The 23,365-nt window shown below is 43.1% G+C and overlaps 1 protein-coding gene across 8 annotated transcripts in view; it reads right to left on the bottom strand.

Moving 5' to 3' along the window:
• agrn (agrin) overlaps positions 1-23,365 on the bottom strand; it is a 261,810-nt gene that overhangs the window by 70,651 nt on the left and 167,794 nt on the right. For all 8 annotated transcript variants that reach the window (XM_042228156.1, XM_042228161.1, XM_042228155.1 and 5 more), the window contains 3 exons: positions 21,155-21,364; positions 16,724-16,927; positions 7,156-7,377 (listed from right to left, as the gene is read on the bottom strand). In XM_042228156.1, coding sequence (XP_042084090.1) covers positions 7,156-7,377; positions 16,724-16,927; positions 21,155-21,364 — 636 coding nt within the window. The remainder of the gene's footprint in view (positions 1-7,155; positions 7,378-16,723; positions 16,928-21,154; positions 21,365-23,365) is intronic.

Genomic DNA, 23,365 nt, shown 5'->3' on the forward strand with positions numbered 1-23,365 from the left:
AGCTTAAGAGTCAGCTAAAATTAGTTCTGCCTTTACAGCAGAATGATTCAGGCCAATAAAGGCTCAAAGATGGCACCATTCTCTGGTCCAAAAACAGCTGCCAGCTGTGAGTATGGAGATCGGCTGATCATTAGACATGCTTAATAACATTTGGGCAACCATTTAGGCAGCACTGGCACCCAGATCACGGGAGTTAGAATGTTCGCCATTCAAAGCAAGTCTGCCATGAGTCTGGCAATAAGGTGTGCTTAATCTAGACTCTGGCTGGGGTATACAAGTTTGGCATATGTGAAATCTACAGTATGTTTCTAAACTGTCTGAAGGCGCTCTCTAAAACGGTAATACTGGCATGGCAGGGAGCAAGGTCCAGGTCAAGCTGAACATGGTTGCATGGCCTAACAAGTGAGCTACGGTGGTACCCACACAAACTGTTCCTGAGCCTGGGCAGTGATTTCCATGTCTGTTTTTGATACAGTGCCACCTGAAGGCCTGAAGATTGTGGGGTTCACATGTTGAATTTCCTCCTTGTCCCTTGCACAAAGAGTTCTCCGGATTATCAGAAACATCAGATTTTCAAATTCAAATTTTATTTGTCACGTACACAGTCATACACAGTACGATATGTAGTGAAATGCTTGGACAACTGCTCGTGACCTAAAGAAAACAAAAAAGGAAAAGGCTATGAATAAGATAGGAAATAAATATGAAAAATTAAAAAGGGTAAATTTAACTAGGAAGGAATAAAATATAAATTAAGGTTAAAAATGAAATAACTGTACAACACAAATTAGAATGAAGGGTAAATTTAACTGGGAAAGAATAAGATAAAATATATAAATTAAAGTTGAAAATAAAATAACTGTACAACAAAATACACAATATAGAACTATATAAGAATGTATGAAGAAATATAAATAAATATATACACAATAACAGCAGCTGTACAAGTATTAACTGGAAATGAAGAATATAGTGACCAGTGTTGTGCATCCACATTATGTCTTGTGCAGTGCAAATATGCTTAAAGTGATTTAAGTGATGAAGTGAAAACAATGTCCAGAATGTCCAGTGTGTGTGTAAGAACTGATATGTGTGGGTCAGTACTGTGTGGTGGTGTGATTGAGAGACCGTATCGCCTGCGGGAAGAAGCTCCTCCTCAGTCTCTCTGTGTTGGTCTTCAGGGAGCGGAATCGCTTTCCTGACCTCAACAGAGAGAACAGTCTGTTGTTGGGATGGCTGAGGTCCTTCACGATCTTCCTGGCCTTGGTCCAGCACCGCCTGCTGTAGATTGAGTGCAGGTCAGGGAGCTCGGAGCGGATGGTGCGCTCAGCTGACCGCACAACCCTCTGTAGAGCTCGTCTGTCCTGCATGGTGCTGTTCCCGAACCAGGTTAAGATGTTTCCCGCCAGGATGCTCTCTATGGTGCAGGAGTAAAAGTTCCTGAGCACCTTGGAGGGCAGTTGGAAGTCTCTCAAGCGTCTGAGGTGGTAGAGACGCTGTCGGGCCTTTTTCACCACGGTGTTGATGTGACAGGACCATGACAGGTCCTGCGTGATGTGAACTCCGAGGTATTTGAAGCTGTCCACTCTCTCCACTGGGCACTCGTTGATGACGGGGGTCTGGTAGTTCCTCTCCTGCTTAGTGCTGAAGTCCACTATCAGCTCCTTTGTCTTACTGACGTTTAGAAGGAGGTTGTTCCTCTGGCACCAGTTCTCCAGATTCCTAATCTCCTTCAGGTAGGCCGTCTCGTTGTTATCAGAGATCAGGCCCACCACGACGGTGTCGTCAGCAAACTTGATGATGGTGGTGGAGCTGGTAGTGGCCACACAGTCATATGTGTACAAAGAGTACAGCAGGGGGCTCAGAACACACCCCTGGGGGGCTCCAGTGCTGAGAGTGGTGGAGGCTGAGACATGTCCGCCCATCCTTACTGCCTGTGGTCTGCCAGTTAGGAAGTTGGAGATCCACTGACACATAGATGAGCTGAGTCCCAGATGCTCCAGCTTGGTGGTGAGTGTGGAGGGAATTATGGTGTTAAATGCAGAGCTGTAGTCTATGAAGAGCATTTTAACATAATTCCCCCTTCTAGTGTGTGAGTGAGTGATTACCCTAGAACAGGTGTCAAACTCCAGGCCTCAAGGGCCAGTGTCCTGCAGGTTTTAGATGTGTCCTTGATCCAACACATTTAAATGGCTAAATTACCCCCTCAACATGTCTTGAAGTTCTCCAGAGGCCTGGTAATGAACTGGAGGCCTGGAGTTCAACAGCCCTGCCCTAGACTTGGAGATATACAATGTTACATTGACAAATGTTATTTTGAAGTTTGTATATGTCATTTTTTCCAGACTGGTGAGCCTGTGACCACCTTTTATTTTCGAGAAACTCTCTAAGATGCTCTTTTTGTACCCAGTCATGTTACAGACATATTGCCAGTTAACCTAATCCTTTGTAAAATGTATCTCTAGCCGTTTCTTTTTAGTACCACTTAGTTTTTCCAACCTTTTACTGCCCATATACAAACCATCTTGAGACCTGCAGCCGCCATCAAATTCAAAATGAGCAAATATTTCTCATGAAATAGTAAAATGGAGCGTTTTAAACATTGTTTTCTATGTTCTACTGTGAATAACTCATTGGTTTATGAGATTTGCAAATCATTGCATTCAGTTTGTATTAACGTTTTAATAATGGTAAATGGCCTGTATTTGTACAGCACTTTTACTAGTCCCTAAGGACCCCAAAGCGCTTTACAAATCCAGTCATCCACCCATTCACACACTGGTGATGGCAAGCTACATTGTAGCCACAGCCACCCTGGGGCGCACTGACAGAGGCGAGGCTGCCGGACACTGGCGCCACCGGGCCCTCTGACCACCACCAGTAGGCAACGGGTGAAGTGTCTTGCCCAAGGACACAACGACCGAGACTGTCCAAGCCGGGGCTCGAACCGGCAACCTTCCGATTACAAGGCGAACTCCCAACTCTTGAGCCACGATCGCCCCTATAATAACATGGGAACATGGGATCCAAACTTTTTTGGAATCAGGGTTTCATAATATCCTCACGCATGTCTTTAACTATCAAAGAAAACCTTTCTTCCTTTGGATGAGGACCTGCTAATATTTTGCCAAGGTCCCCTTGGAGTCCCAGAGATCTGATGTTAGCAACTTTGCACTTTAACAGTTTGTGCTGCTGTGTTTGGACAAAGTGTTTGTGGAGCTGAAGGTGAGAAGGAGGAACAGGAGTGGGTTGGTAGAAAAGTGTCCTTGAAAACATAAAGAACTGACTCATTGAACAAAAAAAACAACAACAAAGACCCTCCAGCTTTACAGCATTTTTTAGATATCCTTACTGGGGAACACCTGAACTGCAGCTGAGGGGGTCTGGGAGGAGTAGTACCTCAGGATTAAACAGAAAGAAGCATGTTGCTTTGTGTTTTGAAGGCTTGTGAACATGCCTGGGTGATAACAACTCCCCCGTTGATGCATGCCTGGCCAGCACACTATTAACTCTGCCCCCCACTTTCTTTGCGCCTCATCATCTTATTTACCTCCATCTCCTTTCCTATGAACATTTATCACATTCTCCTCCCTTTTTCCCTCTGCCCTCTTTTATTCTCTCATTTTTTTCCTCACAGGCTGCCTCTGTGACCTATATTTCTTACTCAACTGAGAATATCATTTCCAACACCTGTGGGAGAAAAAAGGGGAAGTTGTTATTTCTGTTTCTCAAATGATTCAGGCACCTCTGCTCTCATCTGTTTGGGTAGTCAGCATGAATGGGCTTTTTTCCTGGGGTGACTGATATCCAGCTGGGGGGTCTATTAACCAAGTGTACCTCTTCCAGCCCCTGTTACAAGGTGGCCCGCCACTCCAATGCAGGAGGAGGAAAAATCTCTGAATAATAACAAATGTCACTCATATTGCTATCAGGTTGCACCTGAGCCATATAGATAACCACTATGTTTCCAGGCCGGAGGGATAGAAATGAAATTATGTCTGGGCCCATGAGAGGCAATAAGCTGCCCACACACACACACATACACAGTTAAGTTCCCTGTTGTGGCACTTCTCTCACCCGCTACACTATTGCTACCCTCACAGCCTCACCTAAGCTCCTACTTCTGAGCCTGGCAGCCATAAATATGACAGCGTACACACTATAGAGCATTTGGATGGAAATAACAAAACGGCAACAGTAAACAAATGCATCCTTTCCTTGGTGAGTGTTCGGGAAATCATATAAATGAAATAATATAAAGACCAACAGTACTGCCGCCCCTCATCTCTTTATATTTTGTTAGGAAAATGGGAAACAGGTGCACCGATTTATTCAAACAAATTCAAATACACATGGAAATACACAAAGTAAGACAACAGTAAAGTTTGAGGTTTTACAGTTCTAATAAGGCTGAAAGTTAATATTTGGTATGACCACCTTTATTATTCAACTCAGCCTGAACTCTCTTATGTAGACTTTCTGTAATGTCTTTAAGTAGGAATAGTTCTTCCGGCTTCCTGAAGGACATTCAAAGCTCTTCTTTGGATCTTGGCTGCCTTTTGTTCCATTCTCTATCATGATGATCCCACACTGCTTCATTAATGTCGAGGTCTAGGCTCTGGGGAGGCCAGTACATGACTGATAGTGTTCCACTGTGGGTTTTCTTTTCTTTCCAGGTATGCTTTTACTGGCAGTTACACTGGCATTTCGTTTAGAGAGGTTACACCATGTTTTACAGATGAATGTAGACACCCACCTCTCTACTGACCTCCTCTGTACAGTACAGTAATGTATATCCTGATGTATAAGACCCGTTGCCACTTTTCAGTCCAACTCCTGTTTAATTTGGCATATCTCAGCCTTTTCTCACTGTTTACCTCACTTAAAGATGGCTTCTTGATGGCCACTCTTCCACTGGGACTATTTCTGATGAAGGTTTGGTGAGCATTAGCTGAAGGTCCAGATGCATCTTGGATCGTTTCCTATGTCTCCTTATTGTTTTCCTATTTCTTAAGGACATGACTTTTAGCTACAATTGATCTACTGTAGTTGTTTAATCCTGCCAATTATTCTTTTGTTGTTAAAGCTGTCAGATAATAACTCTTAGGTAATTGCCTTTTTGGTATGAAATTGAGTAAATCATAGTGTAAAGTGGCTTAACAAGCAAAAAACACTTAACTGAAAATGGTCAGGAACAAGGTATGAACTGAAAATGTGTGAAAAAACAGCCAATGTCCAAATAAAAATGACGAAAGAGCTTCTGGAGAATTACTGACAAAGAAAAAACACATATATAAGAAGGTCTGGCTCCTTGGAAATAAAATCTAAAGAAATGAGGGGGGGCTCGAGACTTTTGCACAGTCTGTATATTTTGTAAGCCTAATTATCACCAGTGCTGCTGCTCTTCTGCAGTGCAAAGGTCAGACATTCTCATTTTATTCACCTTCTTTCTGTGCATATATCTTTAACACTTAATTCCTATTCTTCCTACTCTACCTGAAGGCAGCACATATTGTTTCGCTCCTTTTCTGCCTCGTGAACCTGTATAGTATATTAGTGAAGGGAATAGCTGGTGATAATTAGGTGAGATAATAGCTTAAGTCAGTCAGTTGTTATGGTGCTGAATAAAAGCCCAGTAAAGCTGTGCAAACAGCCCAGAAATAACCCACATTATCATCGCCATCATTTCTCGGCTGGCTCGCGCTTGGCAAGCCAATGCCTCAGCATTTTTATGGCACCATTGCGCTGACGCAGGCCTGTTCCTCTGGGAGCCAAGAACCATCCATAGTGCTGGATTACACACAGAGTCCCTCAGCCCCGCCAGCTCGTCCTGCCTCTCGCTTTTTAAAATAAAGACCATTCATTACCGCGGAGGGACTCCGAGCCGTCTACCTGTGGTGTGGCACTGACGTGCCGGCCCACCAACTGAACACTGCTTTAGATCTGTTTCTCTGCGGCATACATCCTTACACGCTGGAGTTCAATTAAGAGAAAGCTGGGAGGGGAGGATGACAGATGTAGTACACAGGCAGGCAGAGAGTCCACATAGCAACTCTCCAGGAACTAACTCTGTCATTCTAAGTATAAAACTCTAAAAAAACGAGCTCTGTTAAAAGACTTTGGTTCCTTTGTGCAAAAAATAAAATAAATAAATAAATAAGTAACAACCATAAAATCTTTTCACACTTTAGATCACGAAGACCAAACTGATTGTGCTGCACTCATCATGTTTGAAACTGCTCATCTCATCCACAAATACAGTACTGCAGAGGCCAACAGACTTTTGCTGTCGTCAAAATATGCAGGAAAAAAAATCTATTGCATTAAAATTGAGTTACACAGACAGTCTGGCCATGGGGCTAACAGCCACTGTACTTCTGCCCAGTTTGAGTAAAAAGTGAATGACTTGATTGTAGACAAGCAAGAATACTCAATAACCAATTAGAGTCCATGGGAAAATTGGCGTTGCAAAATGGCATTATGCCACGGAGTACTCACTGAGTGGCTTTACCAAGCTGCAAAAACCTGTCCATATGGCTGTGTGCCAGCATAGTGGATATAGAGATATTTTTACCACTTGAAGCTCCACTGTCGCTGGTATACTAATGACTAGCTGATACTCCGGCAGTGAAAGACAAAGCCAAGTGACTCATGTAGCCAATTACAGAAAAATATGCACCGCGCTCTGTTTCATCAAAAGCAAAGTGCATCTTCACTTAAAGGTCAAAACAGGCAAATTGGAGTTGTGGTGTTGCTATAGAAGGGCTGATGATGAGCACAGAGGAACAGATAAAGAGTAATGGACAAGGGATCATGAAATTCATCAGTGTGTTAAGTATTGATTTGCCTTTGCTGGATTTGAAACGGCTCCCAGTGGGGTCACACATGAATATAAAGTTATATGTGTTAATTGTTAACGTCTGTGGATTATAATTTTGCCTCTCCGCATTGTGGTGCTATTAATTAATTTGCTAAATCATATTCCGAGATCCTTCCATGTCTGTAAGCTATGATTCACAGCATTTCACAGTCATGTCTCCTCACTATAGCTGACTGCATGGGGCAATGTGACCGTACGAGCATGACGCTAATTTGAAATTCATTACTGAGATGCAAGCACTTTTATATTTGGGTTTTGTGACAGTGAGTACTCACCGCAGGGTCCTTTGTGTTGGATGCTGATTTCCTTCTGCAGCGCACAACCCATCAATCGCATCTCACAGGGGCTGCCGTAGGTCTGGCCGTCGGATCCGCACACGGGGTCGGACGTTTGCGGGCAGGCTTCGGAACACTCGCACACCGCTTCGTTGTTCTTGACCACACACTCTGCCCCGTGACTGCACGCTACATGCAAGCACGGGCTCGGTATGTTGAGATCTGAAGGCCGACCACCCAAGAGACAGAGATCACAGTTAGAGGCATGGTAGCAAACAGTAGAGCCTTAGTGGTCGGGGAGAATATAAAGTTGAGGTTGGAGAGAAGTCTGGAGTTGCAAAAGAGCACAGGTGATAGTGAGGTAAGTTAGAATATCGCTACAAATAGAAGCGCTGGTTTTTGTGTTAGAAAGGGTTTAGGGAGAAACAGAGATATGATGGAATATGCAATGCAGCCCTAGTCCTGTGTCACCTCAACTTCCTTAGTTTCCTATGTCATTTCCTTGCCTTTGTACCTATCCTGATGTATCCTGAATCTTTGAAGAGTCCACGGAATCCGGAGGCACGAGGACAGTGGATAAAAACATGTCCCTGTAGCACAATAGAGATGAAACAGCCTACGAACAATGGTTGCACTGCCTTTTTTTTTTTCCTGCGCGTAAACGCCTGGATTAATTGACGTTCCCAGTGTGCCCCTTCAAAGGCTGCCATTTGCATCTCAGTGAGAGCCATTGCTTCAGCCAAAGCTGGTTGAACTGACATGCAGGAGCAAGAAAAGGAAGAGCACCAGGGATAGAGTTTGCTTTTTGAGAGAGTGAGAGAATTAAAAAGAGAAAGAAATAGGCGAAAAGAAGAAAGAGCCCTCTGCTTAATAATTCAAAAAAGGCAAGCTCCTGGGCAGAGGCAGATATGAAATGTGAACATCAGAGAGAGGTGTCTGCCTCAGTCTTTTCTCCTCACACGCTAACTCCAGCATGACTTCATTAAAACGAGGACAGGATTTTGCACCCATGGTTCTGGTAGCGGCAGATGGGTGTAGGCCAGGGCCGATAAAACCTGACTTGATCAGAACAGAGTGAAAACCTGACGAAAAAAAAATGGGCGTGAACAACGCTTTGATCACAGCCTCCCATCCCATCACTTCTTTAAAGCTTTATGTACCAGGGAAAATATTATATGGCATCGTGTGCTCTCTGAGTCGGGGGTGCCGGCATGCGTACGCGAGCGCTGCCGGCTCAGCCCGACGGTCGGAAGATTGAGGCCTTAGGTGGGATGGTGCGCACTCCGGTATCGAGAGCGAGCAAAAGATGATAGCCTGGCGCCGTAGTGGTTTTCATTTAGAAAGTTTCACGCATGAGGAACGGATCCCTCTGCTAAATGTGGTGTGTCTGCAGATTAGAGGAAAACGCAGACGGAGGCATCAAATAGTTTCTGATGAGAAGCCGTGGTTGAAATGGAAAGTGGTGCCGTTTCACAACCAAAGCGAAACAAAACTTGCTTCCTCCTTCTGCGCCACCTTTCTTGTGAGCTTTGGTTAGATGAGTAGAGGTGCTGTCATGGAAACTGCCCTTTGTAATGACGCCACCCATGGCTCCATCATTATTGAGACCATTATGGGATTAGATAGCAACACGGGGGTGTTGTGGGTGGGGGGCTGACTTGGCATGTGCGAAGCCCCATGATTCATTTATCAGCTCAGGGATATTCAGCTGAGCCTCAACTCGTAGCGCTAACACGAGGGGGGAAATTATCAACTGATAACGCAGACGGTGGCAATTAGCTTGTTGCACTCTGATGAAAGAAAGGGGGTATGTGGGATAAAGATCAGTGTTATCTACATAAGACAGATCATTTGGCTCATCTGTCTGAATTATGATCACTCCTGAGCTGAACTGCAGATATTAAAATAAAAATGAGAGCAGATGTAACATAGTTTGTCCACGACCGCCTACTGTTTTCCCACAACTGTAATTGAGCAAATCTTTCCCGATCTCGAGCGCGGGCGCGGGCGCGGGCGCTCTCATTTCCGAGGGTGAGTGTTTCAGATTAAAGGGTGAAACACCGTTATTGATTTCTGCGTTGGGAAGGCGAGCTGGCTTTTCAAAAGAGCTCGGAGGTGCCACATAAATATGAAAGCTGCTCAATGCCGCTTAATTCGGTGCCGCTTCAAAAACAATTGATTCCCTGTGATCTCATTTCAACGCCTTGTGTCTGTGTGTGTGTGTGTCTCCAAGTGCGTGTAACCGTTGTACGCTTGTGATCCGAGCTTAACTGTACAACCTTGGCCTGCATTAAAGTTCACCAGCCCACTTCCCAAGGACGGGCTCCTAAAACACAACTGCAGCCTCCGATAAGGCCTTTGTCTCCCATTCTCTTTGTTTCACACTCATAAAAAAGATGAAAGAATTCCCCTCCAAAACTATTTTTTTTATCATCCTCCACCTCTGGGGGGCAAAATTTCTGCCTGATTTATTAACTGGAGACAATATACGAGGGTGAAAAAAAAGACAATCTCCCCAAGTGTAAAAAGAATCTTGTGACACAGTTAAAAAAAGAACTGAAGCTGTCTTTTTACTTTCCCTTGGATGCAGGGAGAAGCTTTGAAATGGCGGGCCTAAGCTTGGTCGCTCACAAGCCTTGTCCAGCTCTCTTTCGCTCTCTGGTCTTCTCCCAAATAGAAAAATCCATCTCTTCATGCATGTATCAGTCCTTCTTTCAGGCAAGTCCAGAATACACCATAGTTTCTGGCTTTAAACTGTTCTGTTTTATGCACGAAAATTAGCTTGACAGTTAGATGGGAGGTGCCAAACACATAGCACAGTAGCCAAGGCATTGTTTTAGTGGCTGAGCAGGTGCAGTGAATTGTCTCTCATGGATAGAGAAAAGTGGAAGGAGAAGAAAAAAGGCACGAATACTTTTCCCTCTCTCTATTCTCCAATCAAGGATTCAGCTCTGCTAGTGTGTAATCTGCTCTGTTTCTGTACTACCACACCGGCTGACAGGACTTTACATTCCGGGTGTCGCCTCAGTCTGTATCCTCTCCTGCTAGGAGGCATGTAAATTTATCCATTTTAATTAGTGCGGTATTTTAATAGCATGCCTCCACTTCAGGACTCAGGAGGGGATTACTTCGGGTTAGGCCGCAGTGTCACTAGCAGACCACGTCAAATATTGAGAGGACACGTTCCTCTGATTCCCTGATTGCTTACCTGTCTGCCTGAAGTCTTATTATTGCTCACTTAGTGGAGTTATATGACAGATAAAGTGCCAAGGACACCACAGTGCTGCTTATAAAGCTTAACGGCTCCTTGTTAGGTTGCGCGATGGCACGGCGTGCTCCGGTCAGACACAGCTGTGACTGTGGCTGCTGCAGTCAGCGGGCCCACACTGTTAACCCCACCGTAACATGTCGCTGAAATGCTGGGAGATTATTTTGGCGAGCGTTTCCTCCCATCTCCGCTCAGCTCATACATATGTTAATTGGACTTTTCCCCCCTCGGGTCTGTGTGCAATTCCAAATCATTCCCTATATTATGCAGGGCAGTGAATCAGTGTAATCCAGGTGATGCTTGCAGTGGCCAACTGGCAGGAATAATCACCTACAACTGCAACCCATTACAACACAGGATTCCAATAGGGTGCAGCCAATCTGCAGCAAAATCCCGCCTTCTGTGTGTCTCCACTGCCAGGGCTTTGATCCGACTCCCTTTACCTCCCTCACATTAAAAACATTTATGTATCATATTAGTCGAGGGAGAGGGAGGTGCAGAGAAAAGGCTATATTAGCATACAGCAAAAGGCATACCCGCAGGCTGTGTCTGTCTACCACTGAATACTTATCACAGGCAGGAGGTGAGTCGAAGCCTCTTTGTGCTTGTACAACTAAGAATGTGTTGCTCTTCAAAATAGAGACGAGCAAAAATAACACGGGGAGGGGACACAAGCTGGGATCCCCTGATCTTTTGAGATATATCCGTCAGAGATGAGATGACACGCAAATATTGTTGGTCTAATCCAATAAAGGTGGTGATCTAGTCATTAGGGTGTGTATGTTGCAGGAAGTTTAAAAAAGTAAAGAAAAAACGGCACACCAGTTCGCTTCACTTACTGCATCTTCGATCAAATCAGGAGCTACAGCACGAGGAAGGCCTAGGAAGACATATTTTAAAAAATGAAAAGAAAACTGTTGAAATTGAAAGAACTGCATGGCTGATCACACCCCAACGGAACACCAAGCCCGCCTCAAGTCACTCCTGACACCCCGTTGACCCACATTTCTCTGCAATTTCTGCTCAATGACAGCCTGCGGGCCGCAGTAAGTGGACCGGCGGTCCCTAGCTGCCGTCAATCAGGCTCCCGCGGCACTTCCTCTAATTAACTTGATTAGCAATAACAGCACTGGTGATCTCAGGCTGACTTACACACTCAGGCTTCGCGACTGTTTGTTAGTCCAATCACAAACGCGCAGGGGGTAGATGCTCATCAAATAAACATGCAAATGATAAAATATTCTGCACAAAGTCTTGACACCTAAGGTGACAGATTTTTTTCTTTCCTGCTTTGCAGAGCTCTTTGTCAATGACAATGTGTCTTCCACTGAGTGATTTTGTGTTAACCTCCAGAGGCGACAGGCAACACATTTCAAGCAACTTGCACTTGCGTGAGCTTTTCTGCACTTGTGATTGCGCTCGCTCGCTCTCTCGCACACAGCTGTGTACACACGAAATGACAAAAGAGCCGCGGATAAAGATTTTGTGTCCTCAAAACCAGCTCCTTCATTTGTTCACTCCTTGTTTATGTGTGCGTGTGTTTCTAATAGGCTGCCTTGTGTTACTGATTTTACTGAATCATTCTCCTTTATGTGCTAAAAAGCAACACTGCTGCTTGTATTTTTGTTTTATGAACAACATAACCACCAATTCAGAGGGCCCTCTCTACTTCGTATTCTGTTAATACCAGACGTGAGGCTAGTACATGAACGGGCTCCAGGGACCTGTGGTGAGCAGCTATGCACTCCTGTAGTCTTTTCCATTGATTACTACTGAATATGCACCAAAATAGCATGCCCGCTGGGCAGGAAGTAAGCTGCAGCGCAACTTTGGGCCAAGATAGAGGAGAGAAGGCAAAGATTTAATTATGCATTTTCACTGCAAAAGTAATTAATTTTACACACAGTCTGGTTCCCTCATATCAAATAAATAGATTCCTTTTTTTTAAAGGCATTTTAACAAGCACAATCATTTATGTGGGGAAAAAAAGTTGTTGAAAAGATACTTTCTTCCAATTAATGGGCTGTCTCGTGTTGCTTTTTTGGTTTTCAGCTTCAGATTGACTCAGTGTCTTTTTTGGCAGAAAGGCATAGCAAATATACTTCGTAAATACAGGAGCTAGCACTTTAAGTTGCTCTGTTATTTCACATCACCTTTATCAATGGGGAAATTTTATAGAATCAGAATACAATAGACTCAAACATCAAAGAGTCTCCCATCATTGCTCGGTCCTCTAAATATAGCTGAAAATACAAGAACATTTCTGCAACAACAGACCACGCTACATGCACACTTCCTTGCTTAGTTTCTGCTGATAGCCTGCTGTGCTGACATCATAGAGGACAGAGGGGAAGAAAAACAGGATTTCTTTGCATTAGCCTAAAAATATTCTTGTGTAGTGTGAAACACTTAACAGAGGCCATCTGTGGAGATTTACAATCAATCTCAAATTAACCACTGCAGACATTTTCTTGCATTTTACTCAAACGTCGGATGAAGACAAGTTCGACTGCACGTCGGGGTTGCAATTATGTTTTAACCTGCTATTAAAACTGTGTGTGTGTACTGTAGAACAGCAACCTGCTCTATGAATAAGTCACACAAAGTCCAGTAAATAATTGAACCTCTTTAAAAGTTGATAGATCTTTTCCTCTGTTGGTGCCAAACGACTCTTATGTTTCCATCTTAGAAACCAAGGCTGCTGACCTGTCCGTCCTCCTTCCCAGCAGTCTACTCTGATTCATTTCCAGCAAAAGTCATTCGCGTGTTTACAGACATCTGGAAGATTTGTGACTCTGTCTGGACTTAAGTAAATCAGCTAAACGTCACGTGGTGTCTTCATCTCTAAATTGAAGGTTTGGATATCAATCAATTTGGGGGGTTTTCCCCCTAGGGAGGACAGCCGTCAGGACGTTATAGACATGTTGGGTTTCTTTACAGCACAATCCATTGTGGGGGTGAGTACCGGCAGGGGAGGGGTGACATTAAGGACTGTCACCCACATGAGAAGAGATTTATGACTGTGTCAAAACTGGAGAATTTCATCCGTTTGACAGCTGGCAGAGTGATCGATCACTCCACCTAACCCACCACTCGACCAGTGAAACAAGAGAATGAAATGAAAAAGCTCAAAAATTATTAAATACCACTCATTTAATTGATCAGATACATGAAACTTTGCCTATAATCTTGACATGGTGGGCAACTGAGTGCGTGGGACTGTTTGACACAGCTCTCATTCTGATTTGACCTTTGACAGTACTGTCATGGCTGCAAGTGTGTTGGCACGTGCGTTCTGATAGGCTATCGATTGATTTTTAAGAGAACTCAGTGCTTTGGAAGTCAGTTCGGAAGATGCTCACATCCTTAAATTATGTGCATCTGTCAGGTGAATCTTTTTTGGTTTACAGTGAGAGATCTACACGCTACAAGGTTGAATATAGTTTCATTTAAGAAAGAAAGAAAAAGAAAAATTAAGAGTGAGAGTTCTAATGTGATCAAACACATGGAAACACCGACACACACACACACACACACACACTCCTTGCATGCATATCATCTGTCTGACTAAACCAACAGTCTCAGTGGGCACCTAGGCTTGCCTCTTTTGATGTTTAATTAAAACCGTATCGGGGGGCGGTGGCGTTTGTGGCGCTGTGTTTTGAAAAATATGCAAATGTCAATAAAAATGCATTAAAGAAACATAGTACCATCCGCTGACGGCTGCGATGCGCAGTGGAAGGGAGGAAAGGATGAAGAGCGAGGAGGGAGAAAAAAAAAATAGCGAAACAAACGAGGGAGGGGAGGGGGCTGAACTGAGGCAGCATTTGCCAGAAATAATGAAACAGAGCAAAATATATAAGCGCTCGCGCTGCCATTTCCACTATTTAATTTATTCACAGCTCAGACGGCCGAATAATGCAAATGAGTTTTGGTGTCTCCTGACGCTGACGACTGGAGATAACTTTGGTATTCAGCTTTGCCCCAGTGCCTAGAGGATGGACGGATTTCTCTCGTTTTATCGGCCTCTGTCGCAACAACAATAAAAATGCGGACAGCAACTCTGAACGTGATTACACAAAGCGTCTGTTGGGCGGATTTCTTGTTTGAGGTAATGTCACACCGAAAAGCATGAGCAGATTACTCCAGCTTTATCACGCATGCTGGGCTATCAGCGTTGTGATGGGAAAGAGCAAAGAAAAAAACCCTGACTCTGAAAAAGATTAACTCAAGACGAGGTCTTCAAATCATCTCTAAAAATGATCACAGAGACACTTGGATACGTAAATGACACATGATTAAAAATATTGGTGCATTCTGCGCTACAGCTTTAAAAAACATGTCATCTTAATTTGGGTGAATCAACCCTTTAAATCAGCCCTTTAACACGAGGAAACACGCTAGACAGAGCGTGTCAGTGCCGAGAACAGAATGGGCCTTGAACATCTTATGATATCGGTTGAAATCCTGCCAACCTGCTTTACACACCGAACCTTGAATGAAGTGTGTGCAGCTTAAGGTTGGCTCACTAAGCTTAGAGGCTAACAAATCTCTTCATTCTTCTTTTATTAACAAAGAGCAATTCACAATACATTCAGCTGGCAGACTTTCACCAGCAAGAATGTTGATATGGGGCAGCTCCGCATTAAATCGGATTTTGTTCAATTACAGTGTTTAATGTTTTGAAAATCATTTATTTTTCACAATATCTGTGCCACCGTGAGACGGTTTAAGCTTAACAGAGAAATTATAGCAAGTAAACTAAAGTGAAGGGGATGGTTAAGGATAGGCAGGGTTGTGGCGATGGTGTTGACCGTTAAGAAGCTGATGTACAACAGGAGAAACCTCTTGTGTTACCTACACATACAGCCACCCTGACCTCAGTCTTTTAATGTTTTCACTAAGGATGTTCTCTGCGTAATTAACATGCGCTCCGTTAGACAGTGTCTATACCAAAGCAAAATCGAGTGGCTTCATTTTTCTGATTTAGCAACATCAGTTCTAGAAGACATAAATGCAGATTTGCACAAAATGTTAATTTTCTAGCTAAATAACACATTCTAAAAAAAGCTGTGTAAAATATGATTAAACTATAATTACTACTACTACTAGTAGAACTACTACTACTGCTACCATATACTTCAGCCCTTCACTGGGTTTCTGTTCAATCCAGAAATGAATTTTAAATCCTCACATACCTGAATGATCGTATTTTCAAGACCTTGTAGGATATAAAATGTTTCATTAAAATGCAGCTGAACTCCAGCCCTACTGCAGGAATCATGCTTACACGTGGTTTGGTGCATTGTTGCAAGCTTTTTACAACACAATCCTGATTGATGGAGCGGGGGGATTGTTTGGGAAGCTGTTAGGTTGGGATCTGGCGTGCACTTTGAACATGCAATAGGAGATTAACCAGAGGTATGCATCGGTTAGGCAGGTTAGGTTGAAAATAAAACACAGAGAGGAGAGAGGGAGACTTCTCCAACCTCAGGGATCACATCTTTGCTGGAGGGTAAACAGAAGGAAAAGACATTAATGCCACAAAGACACACAGAGAGACAGAAAGAGTGAGAGGAAAAAGACAGCAGTACAAGACCCCTCCTGTTAGGTCCGCACGAAGCGAGGGGAAGGGCTTCACCCCTCAGAATCCGCTTGATGAGGTCGCCCACTGGGTGACCCCACTTGCCACCTGCAGCCAGACAACCGGGAAGCCGGCCAAATGGACATAGACAGACAGACTGACTGACGCACTGAAACAAGAAAGAATAGCTTTTTTTATGCAAGAAGAGCACACAAGACAAAAAGACAAAGACAAGGGAGGAAAAAACGACAAAAGCCACTGAAGTGGAAGACTGGCACCAGTGAAGGAGTAGAAGACGGAGGGCGGATGAATGAAACATGAAGGTGGCGTTTCATTTTGGTTGTCTGTTTGAGATGCTGGGATGAAGCGTGACAGGGGTGAGGAGATGGATGGGAGGTGAATGGGTGACGAATTGAAGGCACCGTTTTTGTTTTTTGGCACACCCATCCTTTCTGAATGTACACCCCACCCCTCCCCCACTCAGAGGACATCACCCAACCGTTTCAGATACTTTTCAGGAAAGTTTTAAGTACAGACAAACGTACCATCAGCCTAGACTCTTCAGCAGGAAAAACAGACTGAAATTGGATTACAAATACACAGAGAAAGACACACCAAGACAGGGATTCAGCACTGGTTTGTGCGAAAGCCAAAGAAGGAGGAATCCCAACCACCAGGTCACCACCCACCCTTTCCTAGTCTCCAGCTCTACTCACCACAGGGTCCTAGGTGCTTGGTGCCGATGGGGGTCTTGCTCAGGCACTCCGCCTTGCGTCGCATACAGTCATTGGTGTATGTGTTATCATCCTTCCCACACAGAGGCTTGTAGGTGCCGTCACACTCGATGGGATCACAAGAGCAGCGGGCACTCAGCTGTTCCACCAGACACACACCATAGAAGGGACAGTCCTTGCATTCGTCTGCAAGAAAAACAAAACAATGCAGCTTCTTTGGATTGTACAGGAGATAACCCTACTTTAACCCTTCCCCCCTTACAGACCCACCATTCAGTGACCCTTTTTTGCTCTATGTGTGAACATCTGCTTTCACTCATTTATTCATTTTTTTCCTTTAACGTGTACAGAGACTGATTAGGCTTTTTAGTTTCCAACTGCCAATTTTGTAACAGCATGACAGACTGATCATCACAGATGAAAGCACTGAAGAGGTACTTAGCAAACATAACAACAACAAAAAATTGAAGCTAGAGAAGTGTCAACCTGTTGTTCTTCCTGCTGTGTTAACTTGCTGATACAACCATAAGGACATAAACCAGGCTATAAATCATCCAAGTAGTAATTATATGAATGTTTACTGTTGTTTATGGAGATAGGTGATGTTAGCAGAGGCTTTTGCAGAAATTCATGAAAGAAACACATCAGAGATTCATATATTAGCCGGCATGCTACATGTGCTGCACAAAGTGGGTTGGGCAAAGTCTGTGATGATTGCATTTTGTCCTTACACCAAGCATCTTTTTCTACAGCATATATAAAAATGATTGCATCACCCTATTTGCCAATACTTCCAGCATATCTGCAGAAGGCCCATGTTAGCTGTCAATCTCTGACAAACAACACACGCTGGAACATACAGTTATTCTATAGACTAGAAATGACATGCTCAGATCAGCCAACACACCAGCGTAAGGCAGTAGTGCTTAAAAAGAAGTCGGACCACATTTGTTCCTGTCAAGTAGTTTATTTGATGCTTAATTTGTTACATAACCTTTCTTGGATGCTGGATTCTTAAAAGACACAATCACAAAAGACCCAGTCTTGCCAGGTGACTGCAGTGGTTTGAACCAATCAGCTTTGTATGAGCAAGAAGAAGACGTTCTTACAAAGTTACTGTGATTCTAGCTGCGGTTTGTTGATGTGACTGGTTGACGTTCGCCTGAACTAGACACTGACATACAGAAGGTTCATCTCGTCATCCGCTGTGTATTTTTTGTGCTGTTTTCTTCCCTATAACAAACAAGGATTGCTTCCCAGATGGTTCTGTGCAACAAACCATCTGTTACATCAGGTTATCTGTTCTACGCACATTAGGCCACAAAACTGTCCACAAAGTAAGTTCACATTACATTTTACAGGGAGTAATCGACTAGAAATGATAGCTAAAGCCAAGAGTAGTGGCTGGATGAATGAGAGTGAGTACCAGAGGAGTTATTAGACATATTTTTTTATAATAGTTATAGCTTTCGCTGCAGTTTAAAAGCTTGTTTGGGAGCCAGTTTAGCTCAGTGGGTGAGTGGGTGACCATATGTTACACGGCTAGAGCGCAGCAGCACGAGTTCAAGACTGACCTGCGGCCCTTTGCTGCACATCCCTTCTCTCTCCCTCAACTTTCCTGTTTATCTTCAGCTCTCTACTATCAAATAAAGGCTAAAATGCCCCCCAAAAAATGATATTTAAAAAAAAAAACGGCCTGTTTTTTCCATTTCCATTTTTCCATTTAGTTTACTGGTTTGCCGCTAGCAAAAAATAAGCAAATCTAGTAGCCTGCACTATGAAGGGACACCTAATAAGACTGCAAATACCCCCCAAAACCTTACTCGATCAGCATGCCTGTGCTCCCCTCTAACTTTAATAATAAAGTTTTGCAAAAACTTTAATAAAAAGAATAATCATGAATTTCATTTTAGGGTCATGTTTAAGTCTAAACTATTAAAGTCATACCATTTTGACTCACTAAGCAGAAATCTACTATGGAAATTAAGAAAAAGCGAAATACTGGTAATGTGAAATGGCAAATTTGCCACTGAAGTGAGAAAATTCAATTTGAGGCAAGCCTCTGTTCTGGAGGCACTTGAATTTATTCCATTCCTGATCAGTGGATCAAATTTGTACACCAATTCAATTCCTTCTTCTCTTCTCTTTAAAAGCCTGTCATGCCACACTTAATTACATCGGCGCTGTATCAGACTGAAAGGGGTACAAGGATGTGCAATGTCATGGTTACAAGTCGAAATGGCCATTTTCATTAGTTACCAATTTGTAATTTGCTTAGGGATATGATTTCATGGATCTCTGTTTCAAATTGAATTATTCTTTCATTTGAAAAGGCACAGCAGAAAGAGAGAGAGGAAAAAAGGAAGAAAAAAAAGTCTATCCCATTGCTCACATGCATGAACATGTCTGCATGCACACACACTCTCATACAGCACACACAACGCTACTTAGGCTGGGATTTGGGCAATTTTAAGCCCTGACGCTAACATCGGCCTGTCAAGCGGAGCAGAGAGAAGAACCAGGCTGTATCAGCCTCCGTTGCTGACCATACCAAAAGACGTCCTGCGGTGATCTGTCCTTGGTGTTGTCAGGGGGTTTTAATACATGGGTGGGGGTCTCCGCACATTACTGCCGTAAACCCGTAGAGCTGTAGCTTTGTGGGACTTCAGTAACAACACACCAGGAAAATTGGATTTCCTCCGATGGCTATCAGACATACAGTAAAGGCTGACAGCTCTTTGTTGACTACGGCCTAAACCTCATGTTGTAATAGCACAGATAACAGCCCTGGGGGCTCTTATCAGGCTGGAGGAGGCTAGTGCTAGCATGGATATAATACAGACCCCGAGACCCGGCAGTAATTTATCTCTCTGGAACACAGCTTTAAAGTTTGATTTTGATGCTAGTCTACCTGTATGTGTTAAAACATTGGCTGAAAGTATTTCAATTCTTGCATAATATATGGTAATACGATAGCAAGGTTTCACTGATACCATATATACCACGCATATATAACCCCGACAAGCCAAACATTTTCACTGGCTGCTTTCCTTGTTGTCCTTTTTCTTGCTGGGGTTTCAATAGAGTGGTTTGTCCAGACTGAAACACAGACTTCACTATTAATATTAGTTGGCCCTTGTAATACATTTGCAAACAAAGTTTCCCATCATGCAGATTCTGAAATCAAGCAGACAGTTGTGTAGTAAGTAAAGTAAAGTCTTGAAATATCAGTAGATACACAAGACATTTAAATGTATGTCACTTTTCCTACTGCTAGAACCTGCTGTAGATGCGGGGTGGGCAACTCCAGGCCTCAAGAGCTGGTGTCCTGCAGGTTTTAGATGTGTCCTTGAACCAACACAGCTGATTTAAATGGCTAAATGACCTCCTCAACATGTCCTGAAGTTCTCCAGAGGCCTGGTAATGAACTAATCATGTGATTCAGGTGTGTTGACCCAGGGTGATATCTAAAACCTGCAGGACACCGGCCCTTGAGGCCTGGAGTTGCCCACCCCTGATCTTCAGCAAGTCTGCTCTTTTTAAGACACCGTGTCAAGGCTGCTCAAATACGATTGGTCAGCCTACAACAGACTACAAATGAGACTTAAGTGAGCTTCTGTATAGTCACATACCAATATAGAAAGATATTATATTGTTGAATTTTACAAATACCACGAAACAGAAATTTGGATAAGTCAAATAACAAAAGACCAAAAGCAGGGATGTCTGACTCATTCTACATGCACTCAGTTTTGATCTTAAGTGGGCCGGACCAGTGAAACTGCCCTTTCATTTAACTACACATTTAATGCAGGAGATTTCTTAATATATGAAACTTCAACTTTAAGAGTTTCTCTTACTTTTTCTACACGATAAATAAATGCTGCTGTAGAAATGAAAGAAATGTAGAAACTGAACTTTCTATAGCTCATAGTGAAAGAATACAAACCTTTGGCCGTGGGGGAGGTCTCTGTGAGCAAGAAAAGCTAAAGTAAAAACTATTAAAATTCATTAAAAAATCCAGAATCTATGCCCTCCTTCACATTTTCCAAAACCAGAAACTGTGAGCCAGATTGAAGTCTTTGCAGGACAGATTCAGAGCCCGGAGCCTTATGTTCAACAATTCTGACCTAGACAGACAAATGGCTACTCCCTGTTATACCTGCACGCAGATAAATTACAATATTTGAATTCATCTCATCTTATTATGTTGCATTTTTTTTTAGATTATTAACGGGGAGAGAAGGGCAAGGTCTACTAAATCTCTGTTTCACGCAGCATAAAAGAATCCTTTATATAAGTCATGGCATTTGAGTATTTTTATCCCTTGCATCACTAAATGTATTTCCAAGATGTTCTGGGATCTGTATTGAAAGGGTTGCACACTTTAAAGACAACAAGCTTCGGCCTTACCCAGCGTTGTGCACTGTCCTGCATGGATCTTTCTGAGCGTGACGCCTTTCTGGATGCCCGTCGCCCTCATAGCGCACTCACTGGGGTACGTCCGGCCATCACTGGCACACAGAGGCTCATCGCTTAGGGGGCACAACTCGAGTGGCACAAATTTCAGTGGCTGGCGGGTGAGAGGCTCCACGCGGCAGTTCAAAACATTTTTGCACGGATCTGTGGAGAAAGAGTGAAGAATGTGTACTGCAGTACAGCATAACATACAGTACAATACGACAGGGAAGGAATTACAGTTTGTCACTTTTGCTAAAGCACAGAATCCCATTCTCCGAATCATGCTATCAAACTTCCATTTATCGAATAAATGACAGAACAGTTTTCACCTAGTTAGACACAATTTGCAGATCTCGTTTAATCTTTTCTCTGAATCTGAAATTCTCACACTTCACCACAGTGATGCACCTGTGATGCATAATACTAACCACTGGAGGCAGAGATTAAACACAGCTACAGCAGAAATGTAGTTTTTCTTTTTTTTAAACACGGTGACTCAAATATGTGAATAGTTGCTGCTAATTATGTAATGAAACTTGTATATGTTAGGTAGCAAAGGTAAGTGGAAGGTTGATACTAACAATGGAAGGCAACAAGCTGAGAGGCGGAGGAGGAGGACTACAAGAACGAGCACAATTTAGAGCAGTCATTTTCAATGATCTTTGCTGAGCAGCTGTGATAGACCATGTTTCTGCAATATGAAAACAAACAGAAGAAACCTCTAGTAGGAGATTTATACATCGCCAACTACGACTTACTCGAGAAACTACTGCCTTTGGTATTTTTCACACACAGAGCTAATATTGCTTTTATGAGTCTTACTTCTTACAATTATGGTACAGTTCAAAAGTCTTTTGTTCAATTTTGCTTCCAAGGGGCCAGACCTTTTTTTTGTCATTTAAAAAAAAAAATACACGTTTGGGCTTTTTAGCAATAACAGAGTGAAGAGAAGAAGCTGGAAGAGAAAGACAAGGAGAAGACAGGTTAGATTAACTCATTCACTGCCAGCCATCGGCAGTGAATGAGTTAAACCCATTGACTCATTCACTGCAATTGACGGCTATAGACGTCAATGGCAGTGAATGAGTTAATACCCAGGCTTCTGCTTTAGTCTTGTAGCATGCGGGTCACCTGATCAACTCGCTGAGCTGAACCACCACCCTCTTGTAATTTCTTTACGGTGGTCTTGAGCAGTGCTTCTCCAGGCTTTCTGGAGATCTTCCAGAGTTTTTTCTTTGAACATTGGCTGCTTTTTCACTCATTTTCGTTTCATTTTCTAACTCCAGGGATTAACCTGTGTTGTCTACCAGAACATTCTCATTCCTGACACGTAACATACCGACGATTTGTCACGTCCCAAGGCGTCCAATGGGAACGCGAAAGGTAACCTTCCGTGTCCCTATGACATGCGCCCGGTTGTGGATGAAATCCAATAGAATGACGCTCCCAGTGGTAACGCACGTTCCAGACGTGTATTCGAGCCCTAACCCTAACCATAACCTTATCCTTAACCTTAACCACAATCGTGTTAGATAGTGTTTTCCAAAGCGATTCATGTTGAGAAAGTAAAATAAATGTATATGTGTAGATTGAATCCAAACGGGTTTCATGTTTCCTCCTGTTTCCGAACGCATAACATAGGAATGTGTTGGGTGACTGAAAGGTTTGTCAATTTGTCACAAAAACACATAATTAGTTCTCATTTCTTTTACTCTAAATGAATCTACAAAAAAGATAACATGGTTTGACACAAAAAAGCTGTATTTTTGCACCAAAAGGTGATTACCAAAGACTTATTAGCTAAAACTTGGCATTACCTTGGTATGGTGTGTAATGTATCCTTAGGAAATTGAAGAAACTGGACAAGTGGAGGCCAAAAGAACAATTAGCAGACGTAAAAAATATTTCAGCAAAGGCCTGACAGAGGCACTGAAAGCATCTAGACCTTTAGTTGATCCATCTAAAGGTCTAGATCAGGGGTAGGCAACTCCAGGCCTCGAGTGCCGGTGTCCTGCAGGCTTTAGATATCACCCTGGATCAACACACCTGAATCAAATGATTAGTTCGTTACAAGGCCTCCGGAGAACTTCAAGACATGTTGAGGAGGTAATTTAGCAATTTGAATCATCTGGTGGATCAAGGATAGATCTAAAGTCTGCAGGA

This window comes from Haplochromis burtoni, unplaced genomic scaffold, assembly GCF_018398535.1.
Source record: "Haplochromis burtoni strain Fernald_Lab_line unplaced genomic scaffold, NCSU_Asbu1 Contig_307, whole genome shotgun sequence".
Taxonomy (NCBI): Eukaryota; Metazoa; Chordata; class Actinopteri; order Cichliformes; family Cichlidae; genus Haplochromis; species Haplochromis burtoni.